At 39.8% G+C, this 27,629-nt stretch overlaps 2 protein-coding genes across 2 annotated transcripts; both read left to right on the forward strand.

Annotated features, from left to right (window-relative positions):
• Window positions 1-1,387: 1,387 nt before the first annotated feature.
• On the forward strand, window positions 1,388-17,247 carry LOC109485198 (transmembrane protein 47-like). The gene is made up of 3 exons (XM_019788648.1): window positions 1,388-1,658; window positions 13,366-13,506; window positions 14,731-17,247. Exons 1-3 carry the CDS (start codon window positions 1,430-1,432, stop codon window positions 14,958-14,960), a joined length of 600 nt encoding a protein of 199 aa, XP_019644207.1. The 5' UTR covers window positions 1,388-1,429; the 3' UTR covers window positions 14,961-17,247.
• A 4,037-nt stretch (window positions 17,248-21,284) lies between these two features.
• Window positions 21,285-27,414, forward strand: LOC109485148 (transmembrane protein 47-like). The gene is made up of 3 exons (XM_019788580.1): window positions 21,285-21,619; window positions 24,344-24,484; window positions 26,722-27,414. The coding sequence occupies exons 1-3, from the start codon at window positions 21,343-21,345 to the stop codon at window positions 26,976-26,978; spliced, it is 675 nt and encodes a 224-aa protein (XP_019644139.1). The 5' UTR covers window positions 21,285-21,342; the 3' UTR covers window positions 26,979-27,414.
• The last annotated feature ends 215 nt before the right edge of the window (window positions 27,415-27,629 follow it).

Consider the following 27,629-nt stretch of genomic DNA (forward strand, 5'->3'; position numbering starts at 1 on the left):
GCTGGGACCGAGGGTGATGCGGAATACACCGTGTTGTATTCTATTTATGTCATACCCACCGAAGAAAACACGCCTTTCAATGCGAAATTAGCGAAAATTTGGTGTCCCTAAACCCAAACAATGCAACAAATCAATTCCAACGGCGGAATTTTGTGTTCGAATTTTCGGAAGCGTTGCACGCGGTTAGGGCGAAACGCGTTCGAATCGTTCTATGGAACATTTGGAAGGCCCGGGCCGTACGCGTTAAGAACCCCCGGGCTGTACCGCTAGTTATCACACGGGCCGGAACACCCGTATCGAACGTAATCGCGGCCCAGGTAGGACATAAAACTCGTTACTCATGATGAGACACCATTCGTTCCTTGTTTGTAATAGATAAAAACTAGGGTTTCACGATCCCATACCTTCGCCAAAGGATGTTAGCCTTGAATGCATGATATGTAAATAAAGTGATTACATGGCCTGTCAAAATTCATGTTTTGGGCGACCGACTATGTCGGCATATAAAATCGCCGCCATTTTTATGACGTCATCGGGGAACGCTCCTTATTAAGTCCTTAGAGCGCGCTTGGCCCTCCGCTAGCCTCCTTTGCAGGCGTTTGGGAATTTTTTTAGGGGGGAATGGGGGTCAAGTTGCACGATTTCGTGATCAAACGTAGATCGCACGCATTTATTATAATAAAAGCTCTGGCCGTGGACACAAATATTACGTTAAGCCATCCATAGAGCTTATACTACTAACGCAACATGTACTGAGGTTGGGGACCAGAGCTTCTATTGCATTCGATCTACATTAATTAAGGTCTTCATTCATTCATTCATGTTAGACCTGGGGCCTCCAAGCAGATCCATTCGCCTGAGAGGGTCCTTGGATACGCCACGCCCTCTGGCGAATGGATTCTGCCTAGCACCCTAGGATCTGCTAGAAGATAAATGTACGTTTGATCAGAAAATCATGCAACTTGCAAATAACACGATCGTCCCGGAATGCCTGCAGACGAGGCTATCACCTTGACAGACCATGAAAACAACACCTCAATTTTTTCATGGAGGTAAATATGCCATCCGAGCTTCCCGCCAGGTTGACGCGGGCGAAATGCAAACTTGAGCCTGAAGCGTGTAACACGATCTGTTGGTTTGGGCAAGCGTTGGGCGTCTGGGGCATTCAGATGGTTGACCCGGATCCGGTGTAGCAGCAAAACCTAGCCTACAAAGGTTCTGTCAACTACCCACATTTTCCCCCTTTTTAGAACAAACTGAACAAAACTAACAACCTTAAAGTACCAAATTCTGGTCATTTTTCTTTTGTGTATTGTTTAGATTCAAATTAGAGCAAAAGGATCGCCATTTTAAGAGGGGTTACGGAACCTCTTGTCAACGATTTGCTCGCTACACCGGCCGAGCCTAGCGTCACCCCACCCCTCCCAACATGGCGACCGAAGTCAAAACAACGACGCGGGTCGTCCGACCCATGAAGCTTATAGGCCTCATTTGCTCGGGAATTGCCTGGATTTTAATGATTGTGTGCCTGGCAAGTGACTACTGGGTTCGCTCGGATACGGTCAAGTTTTACCAGGGCTTGTGGAACGAATGCGGGAAGGTGACAGACGCTACCCCTCCCCCAACCGACTGTACCCCGGTCAGCGCACAGGGACAAGGTAAGTTATTAACCAAACACTTTTCTACCACTTTATTGAGGAGTGCACTTTTATAGCATTTAGTATTTTATCTAATTACTCCACATGGAATTTTCTAGCTGCCATACATTCAAGAAGGGGGTATATTTTGAAGAATCTAGGAAAGAAACGCACATAAATTTAACCCCAAGCAGGTTAAGTTTTACGTTAAACCACACGCCGTTTAAATTTAAACTTGTGCCAAAGTTCAGCATTGAGAATTTTCTAACTTGTCAATTTTGTCGCTAAAAAATCCCGCAAAAGGGTACAGAAAAATGCGGAACTGAGTCTGAGAAAATCCTACACCGCCAGGCAAATTTGCTGGTTAAATATTGAACTCAGAGTGTCAGACGTAAGAAACTTTGCATAGCCAAACATGTGAAATATAGTCACAACTGATAGGAAATTATACACAACCATAACGCCTTCCTATCGATTCAAATAAAACCAACAACCTAAGTAAGTCAAGAACTAGTTAATCGTACCCGCCCACATGTTAATGAGATTGTCTTGCTCCATACTATAGTCTAACCGATTGTTTCCCTATTGTGTCATCATTATTGTGTGACCAATTAATTGATGCGGTTTTCGACAACTATTGAAGTCACACAGTTGGAATGTGGGTGGGGTGGTCTTGGGCTAAAACTAAAAGTTAAAATCTACAGTATGAATTTATTTTTCCTTTTTTTTTAGAACTACAATGTTGGAATAAATACCAATCAACAGTATGCATTTTGCAGACATTTTTTTTATGGAAGAAAAATTAAGCAAACTGTAATTTTACAGATAGAAATTGTGAGAAAAATTAGGCTAACGTTAGGAATGGTGTTAGCCTCCATGCACATGGCAACAGTTTTGCTTGCATGTATTTTTCAAATGATTCTAAAATGTTTGCCAGCATGCAATTTTGTATATGCATGCCATGGGTTTTTTAAAAACATTAAATCTAAACCTAAATGTAAACCTCTGGACTTGAATCCGGACCTGAACCTGAATGTGGGTTTAGGTACACATCCTTACTATACATGAAGTAAATACATTACTTGAAAAGGTTAAAAGTACGGAGGTTTGCAGAAATTTTTTTCTGAATTGCAGAAAAAAGGCATTCTGCAATATTGCAGGACACATGTATTTTTATGATTGTGATACAATCTTTTATATTTCATTCAACAAAATTTTGCCCTGTGCTCGCTGGTAATTTTATCACTATTATAAACTTGCAATTTCAGTTCAGTTCAGGTAATGAGGTATTACTTCTATAGAAACCTAGAAAACTTGCAAACTGCAAAAAATGAGGACTCAAAATTGTCTTGTATGTGGCTCTGTCTAAACTTCACGACTGTCTTACTTGAGCGGTAAGTTCAGAGGTTACAGAAATGGCAGTAACAGAGGTTACAGATCACTCCGAACCTTTGGCTTTAATTTCTTCCAAGTCATCAACCAAACCTAGTAGTAGTGTTGTGGTACAGTTTTCGTTAAGGCCATGTTGATTTGATTATATGGATGACATCCTCTGGGAGCCCAAAAATTGATGCGCGCATGCGAATAAAAAAAAGTTTTGCAAAAAAAAAGTTGTTTTCATTATGAAATGTACACGATCATGAAGGTTGAACAAATGGCACAGAATATGGTTTGGCAAATAATCTACTCTTCAAAGTCATTTCTTTACATTTTCGTCTTTTTTCGTTTGATTTTGGCATTCTACGACATTGGTATAGTTTTTATTTATTTTTTTTGTAAGTTACGGTATATTTTTGCTCATTTTGCAACTGTTTTGTACGATTTACAGTACGGTTGAAAACTTCTTTTTTTTTGGAAACGGCCAAAAATCCATGCGCGCGTGGATGTCATCCATATACAATGTAATCAAATCAACATGGCCTAAACGTAGACTAGTAAGTGTAGTGAGAAAGTGAAGAAAGCAATGATGAGGTCCGTGATTTGGCTCATAAAGAGTCGTAAAGAGTGGTGGCAGCATTTTGCACATTTCAATGAAAACGGGCCTCTACTGCTCTAGCTAGGAGAGGAGCCTGGCTGGACAGCATGCCTGCCAGTAGTCTCCAAGCAGAGGTTTGGGTTTTGGATAATTTTTGGCATGTCTTTAGTTTAGGCTTTTTTATCAAGGTTTCTTTTTTGCACTAGAATTTTTTTTTCATGCAACCCAACACAATGTTCTCATCTACTTGTAGAATGACTGTAATGTGTTAAAGTGATTAATTAGGTTTACAGCACATTGAAGCTTTCGACTGCCTGCAAAAAAGAAACCCTGATAAAAAAGCCTAAAAACACACACAAAAAAACTCAAACCTCTTCTTGAAGAGTAGCCTGCTAGCTTGTCCGAAGTTGTCCCTGAGGCTTGTCAAGTGTTGAATTATCAATTATCCACATACTGCAAAGGCTACAAAATACTTGTCCTGACCACTTTGACCCCGCTCCTCCTAAAAATTGTTAGTAGTTTAAAGCCAAACTCATGTTGGCTTGGCAGTGGTGTAAAGAAGTATTTGGATAAACTTTTATAAGCCATGGTTTAATCATCAAAATTTGCCTCTCAAATACAGGAAATACCTTTTCAGAGGATTAAGATTTCAATCTCTTTCAGAGGGTTGGGTGGGCATGCTCCCCTCCAGTCCCACTATTATAATAATAGAACTGAAGAAAAAAAGGGAGCTATGTCCAGGATCTTAATTTTTTTTTTGTTATGTAAACTTGGGAATATCAAAATGATTGAACTTGGGAATTTCATAAAATTACCAATCTAATCCACATATAGGGCAAGACATGAAAAATATCCATGTCCATCTCTGAACCATCTCCAAGTAAGGCAATGTTGATTTGATTACTCTATATGGGTGACATCCACGTGTGTATGAGTTTTCAGGCGTTTCCAAAAAAAAAATTATTCAACCATACTGTAAATCGTTCAAAACAGTTGCAAAATGAGCAAATACATACTGTAGGTTGCAAAGAAAATATCGGAAAACGATACCAAAATCAAAGGAAAAACTTGAAAATGTACAGAAATGAATTTGAAGAGTAGATTATTCGCCATACCATACTCTATGCCATTTGTTCAACCTTCATGACCACAATAGATTTTATAATGAAAGCAACTTTTTTTTTTGCCAAACTTTTTTTTATTCGCATGCTGTATCTGTATCTGTATAGCCGGTATAACCGCCTTTCGGCGTAACACACCAGCTTCGCAGGCACGCGGCGCGGCGGCAGCTGGCTATATTACACCGATCGACTTGTTACACCTAACCCTTGAACTTCTAGCTCTAGACATTGTTTAAAGCTATCTATTGACAATGCCCCTACTGTACTTGGTGACAGTGAGTTCCACTCTGCGATAGTTCTAGGAAAGAATGAATTCTTGAACACCTCAATCCTTGGTTGATAACTCTGGTACTTAAATGCGTGGCTATTTCTTGTTCTCTTCTGGGCTGGTATTATGTACTCTCACCTCTCGAATAAAAGTACCCCCTGGAATAGAAGTACCCCCCGGACAAATCTTCAAAATCTAATAAAAGTACCCCCTGGAATAAAAGTACCCCCCGGAAAATTTAAAAATTGACATGTAAGCAACGTCTATGCTCCAAAAATGTGTTCTCATGGTGTATATATATATGTGTGCGTCTGTATGACCTTGTCACTTGCAATTATTGACAGGTCCTGAATAAACATACCCCCTTGAATATGATTCCCCCAACAAATCTTCAAAACTTTATAAATATCAGGGATCTCCCCAGAAATTCAGAACAGGGTGGAGGAGGGTGGTCTGGAAACCCCCCCTCCATGGGGGGAAGCTATTGCATTTTGTCTTTTCCAAACACAAATGGAGGTCATTTCCTGCAACTTCAGTTCTACATTTTCTGTACAATTGCAGATGTATAAGGCAGGAGAAAGGTTCAAGATTTAAAAAAAAAAGTTCTATTAGCACCCTTAATTTTGAAAAAATTGGGCATAGGTTCCCCGGATGACCCCTAACCGGGGGCCAACGGTGCTTCCACAAGTTCAACAAGTGAAAATACATGATACAAAATGTACATGTATTTACTACCTGGAACTTGGAGCAAGTTATTCCAAAGATGTACTTACTGACATTAATATATTAAAAACTAAACCAAATCCTATTTCCCAAACAAATCACATATTGACACAGCTGAACAAATAAAAATGTGATCATGTCTATAAACTCCACTCAAAAACAATTTTTGAGAGACACTCGGGTACTAAGCGTGATAATCTCTAATATCTCATCTGATTCTCCCAATGTAAAGGATCTTTACAATCACAGCATCCAACCGCACATACATAGAAAGAACAATATTACACAAGAAACCAATAAATTCGGAAAATTTCTCAGTAATGTTTGAAAATTATTCTTATTAAAATATAAGTGAATTTTTATTTCAGTTGTAGCCGAAAAAATATTTTTCATGCGTTTAAAGTATCGTTTTAGCACTGTAATATGTACTTAGTACATGTCTTATACATTTGGATGCTATCTTGACCTTTGACCACTGTTATTGTAAAAAGCAGGTCGGCCATTTTGTCTTTCTCGCTGTGGCTTTTCGAGCCGTTTTTTCGAGCAAATTTCAACCATTTTAAACATTTTACGGCCTCAAAAACTCATACAACGAGGAAAACAATTTGTAGCTGTCATTTTCATGCGTAACATTTCTTCTGGGGATGGTTTATTTTTCCGCCGAGCTGCCGAAAACTAGCGTCAAACCGCAACCATGCGGTTTCTTCGCGGCGGCCGGCGGGAGTTTTTGTATCGGAGCTTTCACGATGTAAACAAAGATAGTCGGAGTTGTTTATCTGAAAATTTTGTTGTGAAAGTCAAACGCCAGCGGGGTGTCAGATTTTCTACTAATGACAACGTTTTCTTTGTGGCGTCATGGCGAGATCGACAATTCATCGACAATTCACAGGAATTTGTGCCGACAATGGAATGAATTTTCCCGGAACTTTTCCGATTTTGAAAAAAGAAATAAACGTACCGTCTAAAATTAGAATGTACCGGGTGGATTTTGAGGCGAAAAAAAATAAACGTACCGGTACGTTTAATAGAGAGCCGAGAGTACTTAGTAGTTGGGACATCCACCAGTTTATTAGTCATTTTGTACATCATGCATAGTCTAGACATCTTTCTTCTGTCTTCCAGTGAAGTCCACTGTAGGTTTCTTTTCATTTCCGTGACACTAGCACCTCTTACATAGTTGTTCATACAGAATCTTGCAGCTTGATGCTCACATCAGTTTGGGGGTTCCCAGAGGATGTCATCCATACAATCAAATCAACATGGCCTTAGATAAATGATGGTATCACTATCATCAGTGTGAGATAATCAGTTCCCCTCCCATACACAGCAGGGTGACCATCATTTGCCCTCCTCTTCCCATGGCCACACACTCCTCTACAACCCTAAATGTATACTACTTACTTGTTACTTGATAAGGTCTCCTCTTATGGTGAGTGGCCTGCGTCAGGATTCCTTCGTCTCTTGCGTACCATTTTGCGCCATTCCGGGCGATTCTGGGCCATCTCTTCCACCTCACGCAACTCCAGCTTGTTGTTCCCTTTGATCTTCTTCAGGTCCTCTAGTACACTGTTAAGCCAGGTTTTTCTGGGTCTTCCCCTGGATCTTTTCCCATGATTTGGTGTCCAGTCCAAGAGAAATCTGGGAAGTCGTTCTTTGGGCATCCTCAAAACATGACCCAACCATCTAAGTCTGCTGGCCGATACAACTGCCTCAATACTAGTGGTCTCTGTCTGTTGTAGTACACTCAAGTTAGTGATGCGGTGATACCACCTGATACGGAGGATCCTTCGGAGACAGCGCTGGTGAAATGCTTCTAGCCTGTTGATTTGTGCCTTGGTGATGACCCATACTTCACACCCGTAAGTTAGGATCGTGATGACTGCTGCTTCGTATATCCTAATCTTGGTTGACAGAAGAATATTACTATTGTACCAGATCCTACCCAGTTGACAGAATGCACCGGAGGCTCTCTGGATGCGCCTTGCAAGTTCAGTATCCATTGTTCCATCGCTGGTAAAAGTAGTTCCCAGGTAAGTGAATGTGGTAACTTGCTCAACTAGACATCCTTCAACAGTAATGTTGAGCGTTCCTTCCTCGGTATATGGTCGCTGCATACAGTATCTGCCCACTACCATAGCCTGGGTTTTCTTGGCGTTTGCTTTAAGACCAGCAAGTGAGCTGTTATTGCACAGCAGGTCAGTTGTTTCCTGTAGACCTATCTTGGTACTGTCGAGGAGAGCCATGTCGTCGGCGTAATCAGTGTCCAGTACAGATACTGACGGCTTCCCAGGAGTTTCCTGTAGCAGGACTGCTCCTGTGCTGAGCTGTTTATTCTTCTCAGTTAGGTAAGCTGCCAAATTGATGCAGACGTTAAACACCGGAGGGCCCTGTATATCACCCTGTCCTGTTCCAGATTCAACATCGAACCAACTTGACTCCTCCCCATTAACTCTTACTGCACTTACAGTCTTGTAGAAAAAAGCTCGGAGGATTCGAATGTACTTGTCAGGCAGGCCATAAAATGAAAATGCTTTCCAGATAAAGTCTCGCTTGATACTATCAAACGCAGCCTTAAAATCTATGAAGTTAATGTACAAAGGAATGTTGAACTCTATGCATCTGTGGATGATTGTCTGTAGAGAGTATATCTGATCAACACATGATCTGTTTTTCCGAAAACCACATTGATTGTCCCGCAAGAGCTCTTCTAAACCCCTGTTCATGCGTCCTAAAACAATGATCTGGAAAAGCTTAGAGGCTGTAGATCTAAGTGTAATACCTCTGTTATTGCCACAGTGTGTGGTATCCCCTTTTTTTGGCAGCACAACAATGAGGCCTTTAGACCAGTCCTCAGGGATAACTTCACCATGCCAGACTTTGGCAAAGAGAACTTCCAAGGCTTTGGTTATTCCCTGTGCCCCGTATTTCAGCTGCTCGTTGGCTATTTCATCCACTCCAGGAGATTTGTGGTTTTTCAGCTTTTTAAGCGCATTCTGTATTTCCTCTGCCGTTGGTGGGCCATCATCCTCATTGAGGTAGTCAAAACTGGGGACCCCTGGTATGCTGTCCAACATGGAGAGGTCAGACTCATCCTGCTGCGGGTTCAGAAGCTCGGAGAAGTGTTCAGCCCACCGTTCCCGTTGGGCGTCAGGGTCGGAGATCAACTTCCCAGACTTATCCCTTACTGCTGTAGACTTCTTGCTCCGCTTGTTTGACAGGATTCTGATCTTCTGCCAAACTTCTCGTTGATTTCCTTGTTTCGCTGCACTTTCAAGGTCTGATGCCACCCTAAGGGCCCAATTATTATCATCCACCTTACAACTTTTCTTAACTAGCTTGTTTAACTTGGAGTATTCGGATTTGTTGTGGTCAGATGTAGGGTCTCGCCTCTTAACCTCAGCTCGCTTCATGATCAGATCCTTTGTTTTCTGTGTGTATACACAGGGCTCGAAATGCATTTTTTGGCAATAGATGCACTGGTGCACCTAAACTAAAAAATTGGGTGCACAAAAAATTTTTTTTCATGCACCATATAAAATAAAATTAAGTAGAATGCAAAATATTATTCTGCACATGTTTCATTCCTAAAGCTACGGTCACAACCCGCCGTACATGTTTTTTGTCCGTACGTTTTTTGGGAGACCTGCTACGTTTTTCTGAAAACGTAGGGAAGGAGTGGCGTCGACGCACGTCACTCGCACGTCAATCGCACGGTTGCGCAAGGTGTAAGAGTGTGGTCTGCACGTTACGTCTGGCCGTGAGCGGTTGCGTGCATCGTACGTTGCGCAAGTGGTGAGTTGCACGTGCTTACAACGTACGATCTCTGTGCGATTGCAACTTTACCGTAAGGAGGCCGTACTCACACATGATTCTTCCGCACGGCACGTACGGGGCACACACGTTGCTTGTACTCGCACGCACGGGTGGTGAATCCGTAGACCGCATGTAGAAAAATTTTTACATGCACTTAAAGTTCTACGGCATGTCTGCATGCTCCCAAATCCGTAGGATTCCGTACGGAGGTGGTACTCACCACGCACGGATGTCCTACATTTGCCCACGTTTTTGCACGTAGACAGCACGCAGAAGCACGTACGGCGGGTTGTGACCGTAGCTTAAAGAGAAATAGTACAAGAAGGAATTTGTTATTTTTCTGGCACTTGGATGTTAAGAATATGCAGTATACTAGACTAACATCTTCACATACATAAAATTACAAAAATATTTTGGTGCACGCGTGCACCCACAGAACAAATTGAGCCGATCAACCATAATTTTCTAGCTACATGATCTGACACTTGAAACGTTGTACAATATTGGTTTTCCAACATTGACATTGAAAATATGAAAGTCCTCATACAAGTTTTACTTTGTCAAACTGTATTTTATCTATAAGTTGGATCCTTAGAGATCGCCAAAGTCTACTAAAAAGGTTTAATAATCCTTATTATTACCTACCAACCCTAATTTTTCCAGGACTGAAACAGGAATTCTTGGCCTTACATGTACTGTGGTGTGAGGGCTTGAAATACTGGGTGTTACTGTAAAATATTTCTCAATATGACCATGTTGTTGGTTAACAGGCTTTTAGCTAGGGGGTGTCCAGGGACCTGTCTTTTGGACGCCCTGTACTGAAAATAATAAGAAATTGGACGCCCTACTTTTTTGTAGGACACCCTAAAGACGCCCTATTTTTTCCACTCCCAACCCTTGCCATGCACACATGCCTCCCTTCAGCCTTACTATAAATACAAAAATGATGGTTTACTGAAGGAAAAAACTCAAATTTACACCTGAAAATGCAGAAAGTAGTGTTTGAGAGCATAATGAATTTCAAAAAAGCCCCCCTAAAATCTTGCACTCAGCACGTCTTCACTGTGCATAGCATACAATAAAAAAAATGGACACCCACAAAAAAAATCCTAGCTAAAAGCCTGTTGGTTAATACTATAGACCTACATGTACATTCAAATGTAGTGCTACCTGAAGTGACTTCATTTGGCACAACACTGATAAAGTATATTTCTTTTTCAAACAAGAAATTGGATATATATGGATTTTTAATTGCTGCATTCACTGTTACCTCCTAAGTGTATAACTATAAGGAAATAGATTATGGCAATTGTTTCTGAACAGTTTTTGACGCATTTTTAACTTGCGTGGTGAGGTAATTCTCAAAATTTCAATCATCAATGTTATCTGTCTGCACCAGTGCAGGTATGCAGAAACTATTTCAAGCCCTAAATTTAAAGAAGGGAAAGAATGTGAACAAGTCAGTTGTACAGGTTTTTGTACTACCTGTACCTGTACATGTGTACTAGAAGCCTAGTAGTACTATGGAGAAAGAACTATTTAAGTACTGAAAGTCAAGGGTCCTTATGACCACATTGCTGAAATTCCTCCCTTGGGTACTGACAGTTAGCATTACGTTAGTTACACACACATGGTGAAAACATACTTCCCATTCCTCCAAGGAAGGTTACAAAATTTATGTTTAGGCCAGGCCAATTTAATCTGTTGGTATTTTTTTCTGATTTGCAAAAAAATAAAAAATAAAGATTCTGGTTCTGAAATAACTCAAACATGCTAATATTTTGCCCCCAACAATTGAGGAAAGTCTTTTTCTTCATAGTTGTTACAATTTTTCCATCTATCTATGCAGTGGTTTGATTAAAAGTTCAAAATTGATTGTTAAGATATTAACCCAGCCTGACTTCATAGCTCCTATCATAGCATTTGGGACTGTAATAGGATGCCTAGACCTGTTTTTATTTTTTCCCGCCCTGTCGCTTCACATATTTTCTGAAAAAATCCGAGAACCAACAAATTAAATAGGTGTGGCCTTAGGTGTTTTATTTTTTGTGCACGTGTTAGTGTGTGTGCGGGCACAGTTTTATATAATTTCCTCATTATTTATACAAATTAGATGACAATCCATGAAGTTCTTGAGTTATTTTTTATTTTTTAAAACAAATGCTCCTGCAGTTCCAAAACAATCTGCTATTGGGAGCACCAACCGAAATTTCTGTTAGAGAGAAACACTTTCGAATTGTTCCAACGTTCTGCCATGAAATGGTGTGTAATGAATTGTTCTATCTGGTACAGTGATACAGGTGATCTCCAATATTTCTCAAATCAGATGAAACCAGAAGTCATAGACATCACCCCTCCATGAGTCCATGTAATATTTTGTGGTTTTGTTAACTGTTTTGGTATATTTGATATATGTAATTAGAGATATTATGTGTTTTTATCGCCCATCCTTATCCCAGCAATTAACACCACTGTGAGGATAAGGTTTTAACCTAGATAAGGCCACACCAATTTAATTTGTTGTTTCTCGGATTTGCCCTGTCCATTTTTTTCTGATTTGCAAAAAAAAACTTTTAGGTTCAAAATCACAATAAAAGACATTTTGGCTTGAACGGTTGAAGAAAGTCCTCTTCTTCCTAGTTGTTAAAGTTTTTCAATGTGAAAAAGTCAATGCAACTTTGTTATGGGTTCACCACACCACGAAGTGGTGGTGAACCCATATTGCTTTTTCTGATGTTTCTTCTCCTCCTCCTCCTCCTCCTCCTTCCTCCTCCTGCCATTTTTTAAATGGATTCAGCTTCTTCATTTTAGGGCCTAAGGTCCTGAAATTTGGTATGGAGGTACAGTGGGCAAATACCCCTAGGCGTTTTTTAAATTTTTGTGATACAGGCTTTTAGAATGGTTTTATTTGAGTTTTTTTGGCTGTGTTATAGCAAATGTATTACTGTGTTAGTGTGCCGTGTTTACCACGTCTGGGCATGAGTCATCACAATGGAATGCAGGGCATCAACCAATAGGCATGCAGCTTTCCTCTATACTTCTTGCTGATTGGCTGTTGGGATTTAACTTGATTAACACCTGCACAGAGCAATTTCCACCTGCACAGAGCATTTACTTGTCTGATTGGCTGTTGGGATTTAACTTGATTAACACCTGCACAGAGCATTTCCATACTGACAGTATGTCTTTATTCAAGTGTTTTGGTAGGTATTTCAAGCTTTTCCGCTCCAGCATTGGAATGCGGGGCATGAACGTTTTTTTATTTATTTTTAAAATCAACAGTTTGCATTATGCAATTAAAAATCCAAACCAATAAAGTAGGGAATAGCTATCCAACTGTTGTTTTAGTTGTATGTTACTTCATATTATAGTTATATCAATGTAAATCATTGTTTTCCCTTGTGTTTCTCATTCTTTCCCTGCCATGTCGTAAAATGTGGTGAACCCATCGCTGTATTTGCTCCAAAGCAAATATTGGCCTTTCTAGTTTCATTTTAAATTTAAGTTCAAAATATATTGTTTTATTATAAACCAGCCTGGTATGTTGACTTCATAGCTCATAAAAAATTGTAACATTTTCGGCTATCACGGGGTGCCTTGGCCTTTTTTTTGTTTATTTCGCCCTGTTGCTTCATATTTTTCTGAAGAAAATCTGAGAAACAACAAATTAAATTGGTGTGGCCTAAGCCGATACACAGACGTCGTTCTACACTATAATACACCAAGACATCATCTGGATTTAAAACAATGGACACCATTTCATGGATCCTCAGTGCAATAAAAGAATGAATTGTGAAAGTAATGTATCCTCCTGTTCCCTGTGTCCAGCGTATGTGCAGGCGTCGGCTGCGTTCCTGATCCTGAATCTGTTACTGGCGCTGGCAGGGTTTGTCCTGGGACTGATGGCGTTCTTTGTGGAGAGGTTCCGTGGATTCTACAAGTGGGCAGGTCTGGTGCTGCTGGTGGCAGGTAAGCTCCTCAGACACGTGCTGTGCAGGGCTTGGAATACTGGGTGCATGTACACCTTAGTGCACCCAAAATTGGAGCTGTGCACCCAAGTTTTTTCTGTGGGTGCACTGGTGCACCCAAATATTTTTGTAGGTATTTTTGTACATAGTAAATGTATAGTAGTATACAGGATTTTCTTGGCATCTGCAAGTGTCAGAAAAATAATAAAATCTTTGTTGTAGTACTTGTTTAAGATTTTGAAGTTAGCTCCCATTTTAGATTCAAGCTCAGAATCGAAGAGGAGCAGTAAGATCTATAATTAGGTTTTGTTTTATATGGTGCACCCAAAAATTTTTTGTGCACCTATATTTTTAGGTTGAGTGCACCTATTCCCAAAAATGAATTCCGAGCCCTGCTGTGACTTTTAATCCTACGTGTTGGAAATACCCACCTGCAGTCTGCATTTTACAGAGACATTTTTAATATTGCAGAAAGAAAAATTAGGCAACCTGCAATTTTGCAGACTACAAAAATCTGAGGCTAGGGGTTCAATGGTGTCAGCATAATGTTGTTTAAGAGCTAAATTTGTGTTGTGGGGAAAATTTCCGTCAATACCTGACTTGTTGCTTATTGGATTTTTTTTTTTAATATGAAGCGACAGGGCAAAATAATAATAAAAAATTTGTGTACTACTGACTATTATACTAGTAATTTTTCATGTCTTTTTGAAATTACATGTACTTGTAAAAACTAAGATGTTTGACAACATGAAATTTGAATATACCATTGGGTTAGGTCTGGACTTAAAGTCTTTCTAAGTTGCAGAACAAAATTTGGACATTCAATCTGCAAAATTGTAGAACACTGAAAAAAACTTCTACCACTGTAAGCATTAAGCCAGCCACCTGTTCATTGCCAATGTCATTCTCAAAATGTATTTTCTATGATAAATAGCAAGGAATCAGCCAGTTTGTCATTGATTTCAACAACTTGACACTGTCAGTCTTTGTTCTATATAAAAATGGCACCAGCGGGGTCACTTTTTGCCAATGGGGCTATCTTATAATGGCCGGGTATAAATTTTGCTGCGGGTTTCTTGTTCTCTGTCTTTTCACAATGCTTTTTGTATAAGAAAACCACTGACCACTTTTCCTTTGTTCCGTGAGTCTTAGACAATGTTATATATGAGAGGTAATATATTTGTTGAGGTTGAATAATCCAAGCATTTTTGTTGCCTTTCTGCAGTGTTGTTTGCGCTGATAGCCCTGATCGTGTTCCCCGCGATGTTCCACACCATCCTGACGGAACAACTGTCCACCAGTCCCACCGCGCTCAAGGACCGCGTCAACTGGGAGCTCGGCTGGGGATACGGCGTCGGTTGGGGCGCCTCGTTCTTCATGATCGGGGCCGCGCTACTCTTCCTCTTCGGAAAGGACACGAACGAAATCTACGAGACGACAAGCTACGAAGGCTAACTTCAGTCTTCGCTTTTCTTTCGGCCAGGAAATCTTACAAGACACAAAGTGAACCAGTTTCCAAAAGTATCTTGAAAGTTCATCTGTGTTGGTAGAAATCATTATGAAACAAGTTTGAGCTGGTAATTTCCAACACAAGAAACTGGACTCACCCAAATTTTCGACTGTACAACTCCAGTCTTTGCCAAGGAATGAGAGAAGGAATGAGGAATGCCCATTTCTTGACAAAGACTGGAGTTGTACAGTCGAAAATTTGAGTCCATTTCTTGTGTTGGAAATTACAGCTTAAACTTGTTTCATAGCAGTTTCCAATGAGCTTTTGCTTGAATTAGTGGTAATTGTTATTTGTGTTTGTTGATGAAAGAAAATTTGTTACTAGTTAAAATAATCAACTTCATATCAATATGGTTAGAATCATGATTAGTACATATTATGAAGCAGGGTGAAATGTTTAAAAAGATTCTACATTTCTCCAGGCTTATAAAAGTTGTGAAAAGGTTGCTTTTAGCCGCAACACTTTTCTGTGGTTACATTATCAAGGAGATGGGGTTTTGTGTGCGTAAAAAATCTGTGCATGAAAATATAGAATTTATTTGATAGCCTTGTTTTGTCTATTTTTAGTTGATTTTCAAAGGTTTTCACTTGCAAAAGACTTTGAAATTTGGACGTGATTGAACCTGCTTGAGAAAATATAAAATTCAAGCTTATTGAAAGAAAAAAAAAACTAAAGTTATTACATTTTACAATACAAAACCTTCTAACAGTAACATTTCTATGTATATTCAGGTATCATGATACAAATGCAAATTAACCTATTCCCAATGGACCTAAAATCATGAGTTTTCAGACAAAATTTCAGGTTGTAGAATGATTGAAAACAGGGTCACATTTTTCTTGGAATGTGGTACTGCATATTTCCTGACATGTTTTAAGGACTTTTTTACGTGCAGAAAACCTGTTCCTCTGAAACTCCTGCCATCCCATGTGTACATTTAGCACAGGAATGGTGACAGGTTAAATACTTGTCTGACAGACAGATGCACCATGTGGGGACTGTTTCTGTCAATACCTGACTTAGGCCACACCAATTTAATTTGTTGCTTCTCAGATTTTTTTAAAATAAAAAATATGAAGCGACAAAAAAATATGAAGCGACAGGACAAAATAATTAAAAAAAACAGACCAAGGCACCCCATGATAGCTGGAAATGTGACGATGTTATGAAGTCAATATAGCAGGCTGGTTTATAATTAAAACAATAGATTTTGAACTTTAATGAAACAAAGCTGCACTGTTACATTAAAAAACTTTAACAAACTAGGAAGAGGAGGACTCTCTTCAACCGTTCAAGCCAAAATATGTCTTTTATTGTGTATTTTGCAGTTGATTTAGAACCTAAAAATTTTTTTTTTTTTTGCAAATCAGAAAAAAAATTGACAGGGCGATCCGAGAAACAACAAATTAAACTGGCGTGGCCTAAACATGCTTCCAACAGAACATCTGGCCTGCTTCATTAGAATAATGCTGTTCAAGCTCTGAAATATGCTACAAATCATTGAATTTTTATTCTTAGTCATGTATTTTTTTCATACTACAAAGTGTAATCATTATGAAATAAGGGGAGGGCTATAAGAGTTTGTCTCTGACTTGAAACTATTTGGAGTTCTAAAAACTTGAAAAATATTAACTTCTTCAAACATGGGCTTTTTTTAAAATAATTTTGGTGGTGAATTGCAGACCTATAATTTAAACCCATACCTTCAGATCGCACTAAGCGTACAGTACAGATTGTTATAGATGCTTTTGCTCCAAGAGATATGGTGGATATACTTAAAAAGTCTAACGATAGGAGTAGGAGTGCTCCTAAATTTGATAAAAATTATTGATGTTCATCAGCAACAAAAAAATAGGACAACTGAAAATAATATCTTTTTAGGACAATTATTTCAAGCTACTGACTTCAATTTTAAAGGCGACTTAAAGGTAAAGTTTAAAAGTCTACTATACTATGCTAAATTTACCCCAAAGTAAAGGTCTCTGTATTACATTAGTCTTTCAATTTACAGCAATCGTAGCCTTTTGAAAATCATGCCCTAATAAACAAACTTATGATGGCGTGGAAAGCTAACCCCCTCCCCCCCCTCTCACGGCTCTGAGTGGACTCTCCCATATATACCATGTGACATCACAATGTTGAACACCTTCCCAGGCCGCAGCATGTCGGCAGAACGTACTGCGCCTGCGCAGAACCCTGGATTTTCGCGTTTTCCGTTGGATTTTTGGTCAACATAGCATCATAATTTTCACTGTTGCAGAGGATATCTTTTCTGACACAACATTTGGAAACTACTGTCGAAATTCTAGCCTTATATGAGCGAATACAACCTTATATGAGACATTCTGCCGAAGTGCTATATGTACAATACATTACGAGTTTCGCGCAGGTGCAGTACGTTCTGCCGACGTGCTCCAGGCCGCATTTTACGGCGTGATTTTCAAACCGCTAAGATAGTAGTAAATTATGTCAGTGTGATGTAATGCTGGTGAGAAGTTAGTTTACTTTATGCTTCCGAACGGCGAACCCTACCTTTTAGTATCCTATAAAACGTAATGCTTTACCATGGGGAGTTACAAATCTTTCTCAGTAATTTCTCTATATATAGATAACATGGTTCTTCCCACAACAGATGAGTCTAGATCTAAGTCATGGCAACTGAAGTGCTTTTAAATCACTATTTTTGACAATTTTTCGATTATCAGATCTAGCAGTAATGATGAAAATCTGACCAAGAGAGACAAACTCCTAGTTCTGACCAAGAGAATTAGAAGACCCTTTTTTCTCTAAAGTAACAAAAGTGTGAAAATAGAAATTTTTCTAGTAACGATGAATAGTTGTGTGTGATGTTAGCAAACAGTATCTGGCATGCAGGCCAATGACGTGCACTGTGCATGGGAACTACGTGACCCCACAGCCTGCCTTCCTGTTTCATGTATAAAGCCTGGTTAGAAGAACCACAACCCACCAGACATAACACAGCTTCAGTGGGCTGGGAACAAATTAGCTTTCCTTGATGTGGCATATGTTCTCCTTGACCAAAAACAGATGTACAAATTCTTTCTTGGTGTGCTGTTGTGTGGTAACAATCATGGCCGTTTGGTAGAGATACTGGCTTGCAATGCTGTATTAGGATATATCTTGTATTCTCTACAACAAGAATTTTTGATGTTGTGTTGATGAGATAAGGGAAAATCAGTGACTTTTTGGGGGGTTGATTTTTAATGGTTTTACATATTGGCCTGGTATTTATTATTGTATGCTTGCAGTTGAATTGTAAGTTAGATTTAGTTTTTTGAAAGTCACAGTTTTTGTGTGTCATTATTCTCGCAAATCCTACATTATCTGGAAAATAATTGGTTCACATTTTTTTTTAGGTATCATTGCAAAACTTATGTTATAATACAAGTCATAGTATTACATACATACCAGCATATATATTTGAGCATATCCATTCCATGTTTTGAATGAGACAAGAGGTTTTAGACACCTTGAATTTCTCTACAGCAGAATTTGTGTGATTTTGTTCCAAGCCAAAATTTTCATTCACCTGTCTTGTATTAGCCTTGAAAGTGTACAAATGTATGTCAGACGGTAAAGTTGTGCTTTTTCTGACAGTTCAAAAGCACATAAACCAATGATGCTGACATTTTCCTAATATGCAACACTTCCAAGCCTTGATACATGTATTGACGATGATCATTTCAATTGTGTATGGAATTGTAATATCTAAAGTCAATGTCAGATACTGTAGAAAAACACATTTCTGTATTGCTGTACAGATTAAGTATCCATCCCAAAATTTGTCATTTTACAGTACAACTGTACTTCAGTTGTCTTCTTGTTGCAAAACTCTAATGGTTTTGCATTGAGTTTCAGATCAGCAGAAGTAAATGTACAACAATTTCATATGCTTGTACTCAATATTCGCATTGTGTATTTCAGCTACCACAGATGGTAGATATAATACATAGTGAACTTGCATACATGTATGTACAAGTGTGGTCTAGCAGAAGCTACATGTACAGATGTGTATCTTCATCCTTTGTGCTTCTAAATCCTCAAAGAGTTTTATAACAGTCATGACATGTACTTTGTTTGGCCAAACTGAATTTCAGGATAACTGTATAACAGTTTCATTCAGTTGTGTGTCAAAGAAATTTCAAATAACATATTACAAAATTAACTTACGATTTTATCTCAAGCAAATTCCACAACATTGCTAGGTAAGTTCCACATGTTTACCAAACCTTGAACTGAAAAAAAATGCTTTAATATGTGCTTGGATATCATAAAATATGCTTCCTCCATAATTTCTCTACAGATGTACATGTAGCTACAATATGCTTGTACTCAGTTGCTCCGTGTTGGCCAGTTAGGCCACACCGACTAATTTTATGGATGACATCCGCGTGCGCATTGATTTTTGCCTGTTATAAAAAAAAAAAGATCACGTCCACCGAGGCTCTGGCCTGGCTCTAGGCCTGGGTAGTCCATGGTAGTTAGCGACAATACGGAGCCGGGCACCCAGACTACCGAAGTTCCACGACTCAAGAACTCAGTACATAGGTACAGTGCCGGTTCATAATTCCGCAAAAAGCCGGCATGTGCCTGCTTGTCGTATATGTTGCAAATTACTACCGCAAATTCACAATACCAGCTTTGTATTCCTGTGGTTTAGGAGCATTTTTATTTTTGGCCGGAATTTTTTTTTTTATTCGTGCGCACTAGTTTGGAGGTCTTCAGAGGATGTCATCCATAAAATTAAATCGGTGTGGCCTTAGCTCTATTCTACATTTTGTAAGCCCTGCGCAGATGCCATACAGATCTAGAGTTAAACTTGTGTATGTCTGGAGGTTAAGGTCAGATAGACCTATGGTCGCCTTAGACAATCCAGCCAAGTGATAGTAGATATTGGCCAGTTTGTGGTTAAGTTCCAAATATTTGTGGCTTTATTATATCTATGTCTAATGTGTATATAGAAAAAGATATTTATTAGAAGCTTTTTACACATTTTTATCATTCTATATAGTGCATAGTTTTGTACCTTAAAATGAGTGTAAGGAATTAGAAAGTTTTGAAAAGGCAAGATTCCTGTAATGATATGGAAGAAACTGTGAAATAGGGGAATCAGAATATGATTGCCCATGATTGAGTTCAATAAATTTGATGTAGAAGCTGGATTTTGACTCCTGTGTTCTTAGAGGGAAAAATGTTGAGAAAACATGTAAGTTGTAAGTAACCATGTGACCTAAAACTTGGGGTTTGAAACTACTTTGAGTGATTTCCATAGTGCGGTGCACTACCAGACATGACAACAAGGTGGCGCTGCGGTACTACATTGTTCTGTGCGATGTCGCCCGAAAATGATAGGCAATACTATCCACACATTCTTCATTATCTTCGCCAACAAGGTTATGTTTTCAGTGACGTTCGTGTGTGTGTGCGTGTGTGTGTGCGTGTGTGTATGTGGTGTGTGTGTGTGTGTGTGTGCATGTAAACAAGGCTTAATGGATTGACTTGATATTCGGTAGGTGGGTAGGTCTTGATGGGACCTGGAAATAATTAGAAACGGTTGACAGATCGTCATGATTTTTGGTGTGTAGGTACCTGAAGTGATGCTTGACATAATATGTAAATATGGATGTAATTTGCATAATTTATGAGGATATTCTATAAATCAGTTAACGTTGCATGACATGATAGGACTATTCAAGCTTGTGGCATATTCCTAATAAAAATTTATAGTTGGTGCTAAAACAGCCCACACGAGGCGCACTCAGTTTATGGTGCCACCACAAACTACCAGAATATAAACAAACATGGCTGACAGCTGTGTTTCCAGCTTTAAACACACTCATAAGACTCATTTTTGTACCTCCAATTCCTGAATTGTAAAATGATGAGCAATAAATAAAGTTGAATGTCACCTGGTTTAACTTACTTTGCAAAAAAAAAAAAATGACAGAAATTCGGCTTTTTGTTTTGTCTTTTAAGACAATGTTACATAATGCAGCTTTAAAAACACCACGAAAACAGTGATATTCTTTATCGTGTTGTATCTAAAGTTTTTAACATGTAAATATACAAACACAGATGAACTTTCATGATAGAACGACATTCCTGTACTTTCAGGTTGTACACAGTTCTTCTATTGTAGTAGCTGGCATGGATTATGACATCATCTTTACCCACCAATACGTGCCTGCCTTTCATTGACACACTGACAAATTATTAACCTTGATAAGCTCACTGTTTAACCACCCAAAGCGTCGGACCGCTCTCGCCTACGTAAACAACTAAACCTTTTAAACCTTCCAAACCAAGATGGAGTCTGCGGAGGTTGTGACCACAACTACAACAGTGGTTCTCCAGCGTCCGTTAAAGTTTATAGGAATTGTTGCTGCTTTTCTGTCCTCTGTACTGATAGTGGTGTGCATGGTGAGTGATGTCTGGGTACTCGGGTACACTAGAGTGGACGTACGGACGGAAGACACGCTGAACTTTTACCAGGGTCTGTGGACATTGTGTGGAGACTATGTCGGTACACCGCCACCACCGGGTACAGATAACATACTGGCATGTGGGACTCCCCAGGGACAAGGTAAGACTGCATACTACAGTATTCTGTCATAAAGGTGACAAGGTGGTCTTGCGGTTAAGGTTGTTGACTTCTAATCTGAAGGTTCTAGGTTCGAATCCCTGGAAGGTCCCACTGTTGTTTGGGGAAAGGCACCTTACATACGTACACCTATTTCCTCACTCGACTAGGGTGAAAATAAGTACTTAGCTTGATTAAGGGACTTCGACGTTCTCTCGGATAGAACGTAAACAGGGGTGCCAGAGTATACAGTATAATTTTACATGATACAGTGCAATTTTACGGAATACAATTGCAATTGTATTACAATACAATGCAATTTTACGGAATACAGTGCAATACGGAGTACTATACAGTATGCACTGTATTCTAGTGCATACTAGTGAAATTGTACTGTATGCTAAAAGATTGCACTGTATTCTGTAAAATTGCACTGTATACCCTAGCTGGCACCCCTGGTAAAGCTGGAGGTCTTGTGTTTGAGGAGAGACATTTGTACATATAGTATACGTCTAGCACATACAGTACGGGATCCTACAGCACTTATCGGTAAGACTAGCGGTCCTTCCGGGTGTGAGTGGTTCGAATCTTACAGTCCGTCCGGTCTCACTCAGCTTTAGTCAGCTTTAGGCCACCGCAAGTAATTCTTATCATCGCGCCCATTAATTTTCGCCTGATTTTGGGGAAAAAAAAACAAGAAATTTTGTTGCCTTCTGACAGTGGCCACCATGCCGAAATTGGGCGAAGATGTCTGTTGCCATGCCGGAAGGTGGATGGCAGATAACTATGAAGAGAGGAGACAAAAAAAAAAAGACTCTGATTTAAGTTTTGTTTCTTGCTTTGATGCAGTGATATGTGATGCTGGCTGTGTATATGTGATGTTCCCACTGAATCGAAGCCATTTGTACAATGATTGAGTCAAAATTTTGAAATGTGGGAATCTTGTTTTTTTTTGTTGCACGCTCGCATCAGATTTGGAGTCTTCGGAGGATGCCATCCATAAAATTTACTTGCTGTGGCCTTACTTGGATTACCTGTTCGGCGGTTTACATTCTAAATATGAGCTCATTGTCACTCAGACCATGACCAGGAACTCAAAATGTAGCACGAAAACAAAGTAAACCATTTCTGGTACATTCTACAAATCATAAAAAGACATCCACATATGCTTTTGTCACGCTAATGCCAAATTTCAGGTCACCTTTTTTTTTAACACAGGGACGTAAAAGCCCTATAAAGACATAAAAATAGCATAAAATCCTCGAATAAATCATTCCTAAGTAGCGTATGCAAAAAAAAAAACATCCTGTGAGCATACATTTATGAATGTGCATTTTTGATTTGATAGTTACCTTTACTTTATTCTGTTCTGTCTCATCAGTATAGCCTCCAATAGCCTCGGTACATGCGTCTGTGGCGTTCGTACTGGCGACAGCTTAACTATGCTGGCCATGCATGATAGCCTGGGTCCAGGCACATGCGACCTTGTTGCTGTTGACTTTATTATTTCAATTTTTTACCTGGTAGCCAGGGTCCGTGGTTTTCGCGCTGTTGAATTTTACCTACCAAATACTAGTAGCCTGGGTCCAGGCGTCGTTAGTGACCTTAGTGTTGTTAACTCTTATTTTTTTCTATTGCTTGTTATTCTAGGTTCAGGCGTCTGCGGTCTTGGAGTTGTTGACTACTTTTTTTTACTGTTAGCCTGGTTCCAGGCGTCTGAGAACTTCATATTGTTGACTCTCATTTTTTTGCATAGCCTGGGTCCAGGCATCTGTGGCCTTCGTGTTGTGGACTCTCTTTTTCTTTTACTTGTTAGCCTGGGTCCAGGCGTCTGCGGCATTCGTGTTGTTAACTTTTTTTTTCTTTTGCTTGTTAGCCTGGGTCCAGGCGTCTGCGGCATTCGTGTTGTTAACTTTTTTTCTTTTACTTGTTAGCCTGGGTCCAGGCATCTGCGACATTTGTGTTGTTAACTTTTTTTTCTTTTACTCGTTAGCCTGGGTCCAGGCGTCTGCGGTATTAGTGTTGTTAACTTTTTTTTCTTTTACTTGTTAGCCTGGGTCCAGGCATCTGTGGCATTTGTGTTGTTAACTTTTTTTCTTTTACTTGTTGGCCTGGGTCCAGGCGTCTGCGGTCTTCGTGTTGTTAATTTTTTTTTTTTTTTACTTGTTAGCCTGGGTCCAGGCGTCTGCGGCATTAGTGTTGTTAACTTTTTTTCTTTTACTTGTTAGCCTGGGTCCAGGCATCTGTGGCATTAGTGTTGTTACCTTTTTTTTTTCTTTTACTTGTTAGCCTGGGTCCAGGCGTCTGCGGCATTAGGGTTGTTAACTCTCTTTTTGTTTTTTACTTGTTAGCCTGGGTCCAGGCGTCAGCGACCTTCGTGTTGTTGACTCTTTTTTTCCTTTTAATATTGTTAGCTTGGTTCCAGGCGTCAGAGGCCTTTATGTTGTTAACTCTTTGTCTTTTCCTTGTTAGCCTGGGTGCAGGCGTCAGCGGCGTTCCAGGCGTCTGTGGTGTTCGTGTTGTTAACTTTTTTTTCTTTTACTTGTTAGCCTGGGTCTAGGCGTCTGCGGTGTTCGTGTTGTTAACTCTTTCTTTTTTTTTACTTGTTAGCCTGGGTGCAGGCGTCAGCGGCCTTCGTTAACTCTCTTTTTCCTTTTCCTTGTTAGCCTGGGTCCAGGCGTCATCGGCGTTCGTGTTGTTAACTCCCTTTTTCCGTTTACTTGTTAGCCTGGGTGCAGGCGTCAGCGGCGTTCGTGTTGGTGAACTTGGCGCTGTCCCTGGCAGGGTTGGTGCTGGGTGTTCTGGCCTTCTGTGTGGAGAAACACAGCCGGAAGTACAGACTGGCGGGGATCGTCCTCATGCTGGCAGGTACGGGTTCTGCACCAACACTTTTTTTATCTAAGGTCACACCGACTTGGTTTTATGGATGACATTCACGCGCGCATTGATTTTCGCCTGTTCTAAAAAAAAAAACACATCCACCGAGGCTCTGGCCTGGTTCTAGACCTGGGTAGTCCATGGTAGTTAGCGTCAATACGGAGCCGGGCACCCAGGCTACCGAAGTTCCACGACTCAAGAACTCATAAACTCATAAATTCCGCAAAAAGCCAGCATGTGCCGGCTTGTCGAATACGTCGCTATTATTAATAATAAAGTACTGACGCAAATTAACAATATCAGCTTTGTATCCTACATGGTTTAGTAGCCTTTTCATTTTGGGCCGGATTTTTTAATTCGCTCGCGCGCACTAGTTTGGAGGTCTTTAAAGTTTGTCATCCATAAAATCAAGTCGGTGTGGCCTAAGGCCATGTTGATTTGATTATATGGATGACATCCTCTGGGAACCCTAAAACTGATGCGAGCGTGCGAATAAAAAAGTTTTAAAAAAGTTTTATTACTTTCATTATGAAATCTACGTGGTCATGAAAGTTGAACAAATGAGTATGGTATGGCGAATAATCTACTCTTCAAATCTAATTTCTTTACATATTTGACTTTTTCGTTTGATTTTGGCATTGTACGACTTTGGTATTCTTTTCAAATATTTTTTGCAATTTATGGTTGTTCACTTTGCAAATGTTTTGTATGATTTACAGCATGGTTGAAAACGTTTTTTTGGAAACGGCCGAAAATTCATGCACGCTCGGATATCATCCATATAATCAAATCAACATGGACTAAAGGCATCAAAAGAATCTTCAGGGCGGCAAAAAAATGAATTCTGTCTGATGATGACATTACTGCAGTTTCGTTACACGTTTTCTTCATCATTTTTATACTTGAGGCGCTTGAACAGCCCAGAAAGAAGCTACATGAGGTGTCTCTTTATTTTTGGGTACCACCCAGAAATAGCTAGAACTAGGAAATAAAAAACAAGCAGCCGTTTTGTGTCGGTGATATCGCATATTCGCCTCACAGATAAACAGGTAAACTAAGGAATAGTATTTATTCAAATTAGTACAAAAATGACCATCAAGTTGACTATAAAAATCCATTTTTGCTGCCCTAAAACTGTATTGGATGCCTTTAAAAAAGAGAAGCCTTAGATAAACTATATATGGGGTCAAAGTTCAAGGTCAGATAGCAAGGTCAAAACTAACAATCTGCAACGGCTATCATATCAAAAAAATATTCTACAGTCGTGTACACCCTACTTTTAAAAAGCCAAGGCTCTGATTTCATGTTTTTTCTTTACTTTGACGCAGTGATAGTGTTTAAAATCATCTTTACTTCAATGAATATTCTTTTAATTTGTTAAGTGGCTGTGCATGTGTATATGTGATGGTTACAATAAATCAAAACAATCTTTGAAAGATGCATGTTGTAATAGTTGGCAGCAAACGTAGTACAATATTTGTACCATTTCTTGTTTAACAAGGTTTATAATGTCAACATTTGAAAATGTGGAATAATATATTGGCCCGCCTTGGTTTTTTTTCGTCTTATCGCATTAGATTTGGAGCCTGCGAAGAATGTCATCCATAAGATTTACTTACTGTGGCCTAATGAGACGCAGTGGGGTCGTGTGGCGTAGCGGCAGAGTACTCGACTCAGAACCAAAAGGCCCCGGGTTCGAGTCCTGACATGCCACAGATCTTGTGCCCTTGGGAAAGGCACTTTACACGACTTTCCTCACTTCGCTCAGGTGTATTAAAATGAGTATTGTACTGTCCTGTGTTGGTGGCGGCATTAACATATAAGTTGAAAAAATACTTAAGTGTGCCGTCACCACGTCTTGTGATTGCATGTTTCGGAATATAAAAAAAAAAGAGAATTCGCCACCTCAGGTGTCTCCTCTGGCCCATATACTGATTTTTTTTTTTAATTTTATATTCCAACATCTAAGCACAAGACATGGTGACGGCACACTCAAGTTTTTTCAACTTAAATTAATGCCGCCACCAACACAAGGGACAACACAATACTTATTTTCACCTGAGCAAAGTGAGGAAAGTCAAGTTAAGTGGCAAGTGCCTTTCCCAAAGGCGAAAGATCGGTGGCATGTCAGAACTCGAACCCGGGACTTCTTGATTCCGAGTCGAGCACGCTGCCGCTACGCCACGCGACTCCATGGACTGATATTTGTATGAAACTTGTCTGTCCAGTTGTATCCGGCCTGGTGTCCCTGGTGGTGTTCCCGGTGTTGTTCCACGTGGACCTGACGGCGGTCCTGTCACAGACCCCGTCCGGAGCCGGGCTGTGGGACCGCGGCAACTGGGAGTTCGGCTGGGGGTACGGGGTCGGCTGGGGAGCCGTCTTCTTCGACTTCGGCGCCGCGCTCATCTTCCTCTGCGGCAAGGACAGGGACGAGATCAAACAGACCGTCGAGTATATCATGTCTGCAGAGAATGACGATCTGTAGGCTGAATCTAATAATTAATCATGGCAGAAAATTTTTAAAAATAATAAATTGAAAGGTTGGTTTTCCAAAGTTCAACACTTGCTGGGCTACGTTACCTCCAAGACTGCCACTAAATCCCTTATTATTGTGAAGCAATCTCATTTTACTAAAATGAGTGAAATGTTGACACAATTTTTGTATAGAAATTCAAAATTCAGTTTTTATCATGTAAGTGAATGGTGTGCGTGCGTGCGTGTGTGTGTGCGTGTGTGTATTGAAGGACTAGACGATAATTATATTTTGTCTAGATCAATGAAAGGTAGATCAATTTTGGTGGTTTTCCATCGTACTGCAACAGACTTTCGGATTTTGTATATTTTTTCCCGGTTTTGAAGTTTTTTTGGTAACAGATAGCTTTGTATGTCTGGAAACTGTAGGGTAGGTTTGGTCCCCTTTGCAGTTTGCTCTTTGCAGTTTAATCTTTAGAAGAGAATGGGTCAAGAGAGGAACAGCGGATTTTGTCATATGAAATAGACATAATTTTTTTCAACAAACGTACGGTACAGTTTACAACCAAGCGCTTATACACCAGTCCAAGTCAGCGTTTTGATACCCTTTCTTGGGTCACATATTTTAGTATTGTTGTTGTCTGTAATTCTAGGAATTTCTTGT

The sequence above is a fragment of the Branchiostoma belcheri genome, unplaced genomic scaffold (genome assembly GCF_001625305.1).
Source record: "Branchiostoma belcheri isolate BF01 breed outbred unplaced genomic scaffold, Haploidv18h27 scaffold73, whole genome shotgun sequence".
Lineage (NCBI taxonomy): Eukaryota > Metazoa > Chordata > Leptocardii > Amphioxiformes > Branchiostomatidae > Branchiostoma > Branchiostoma belcheri.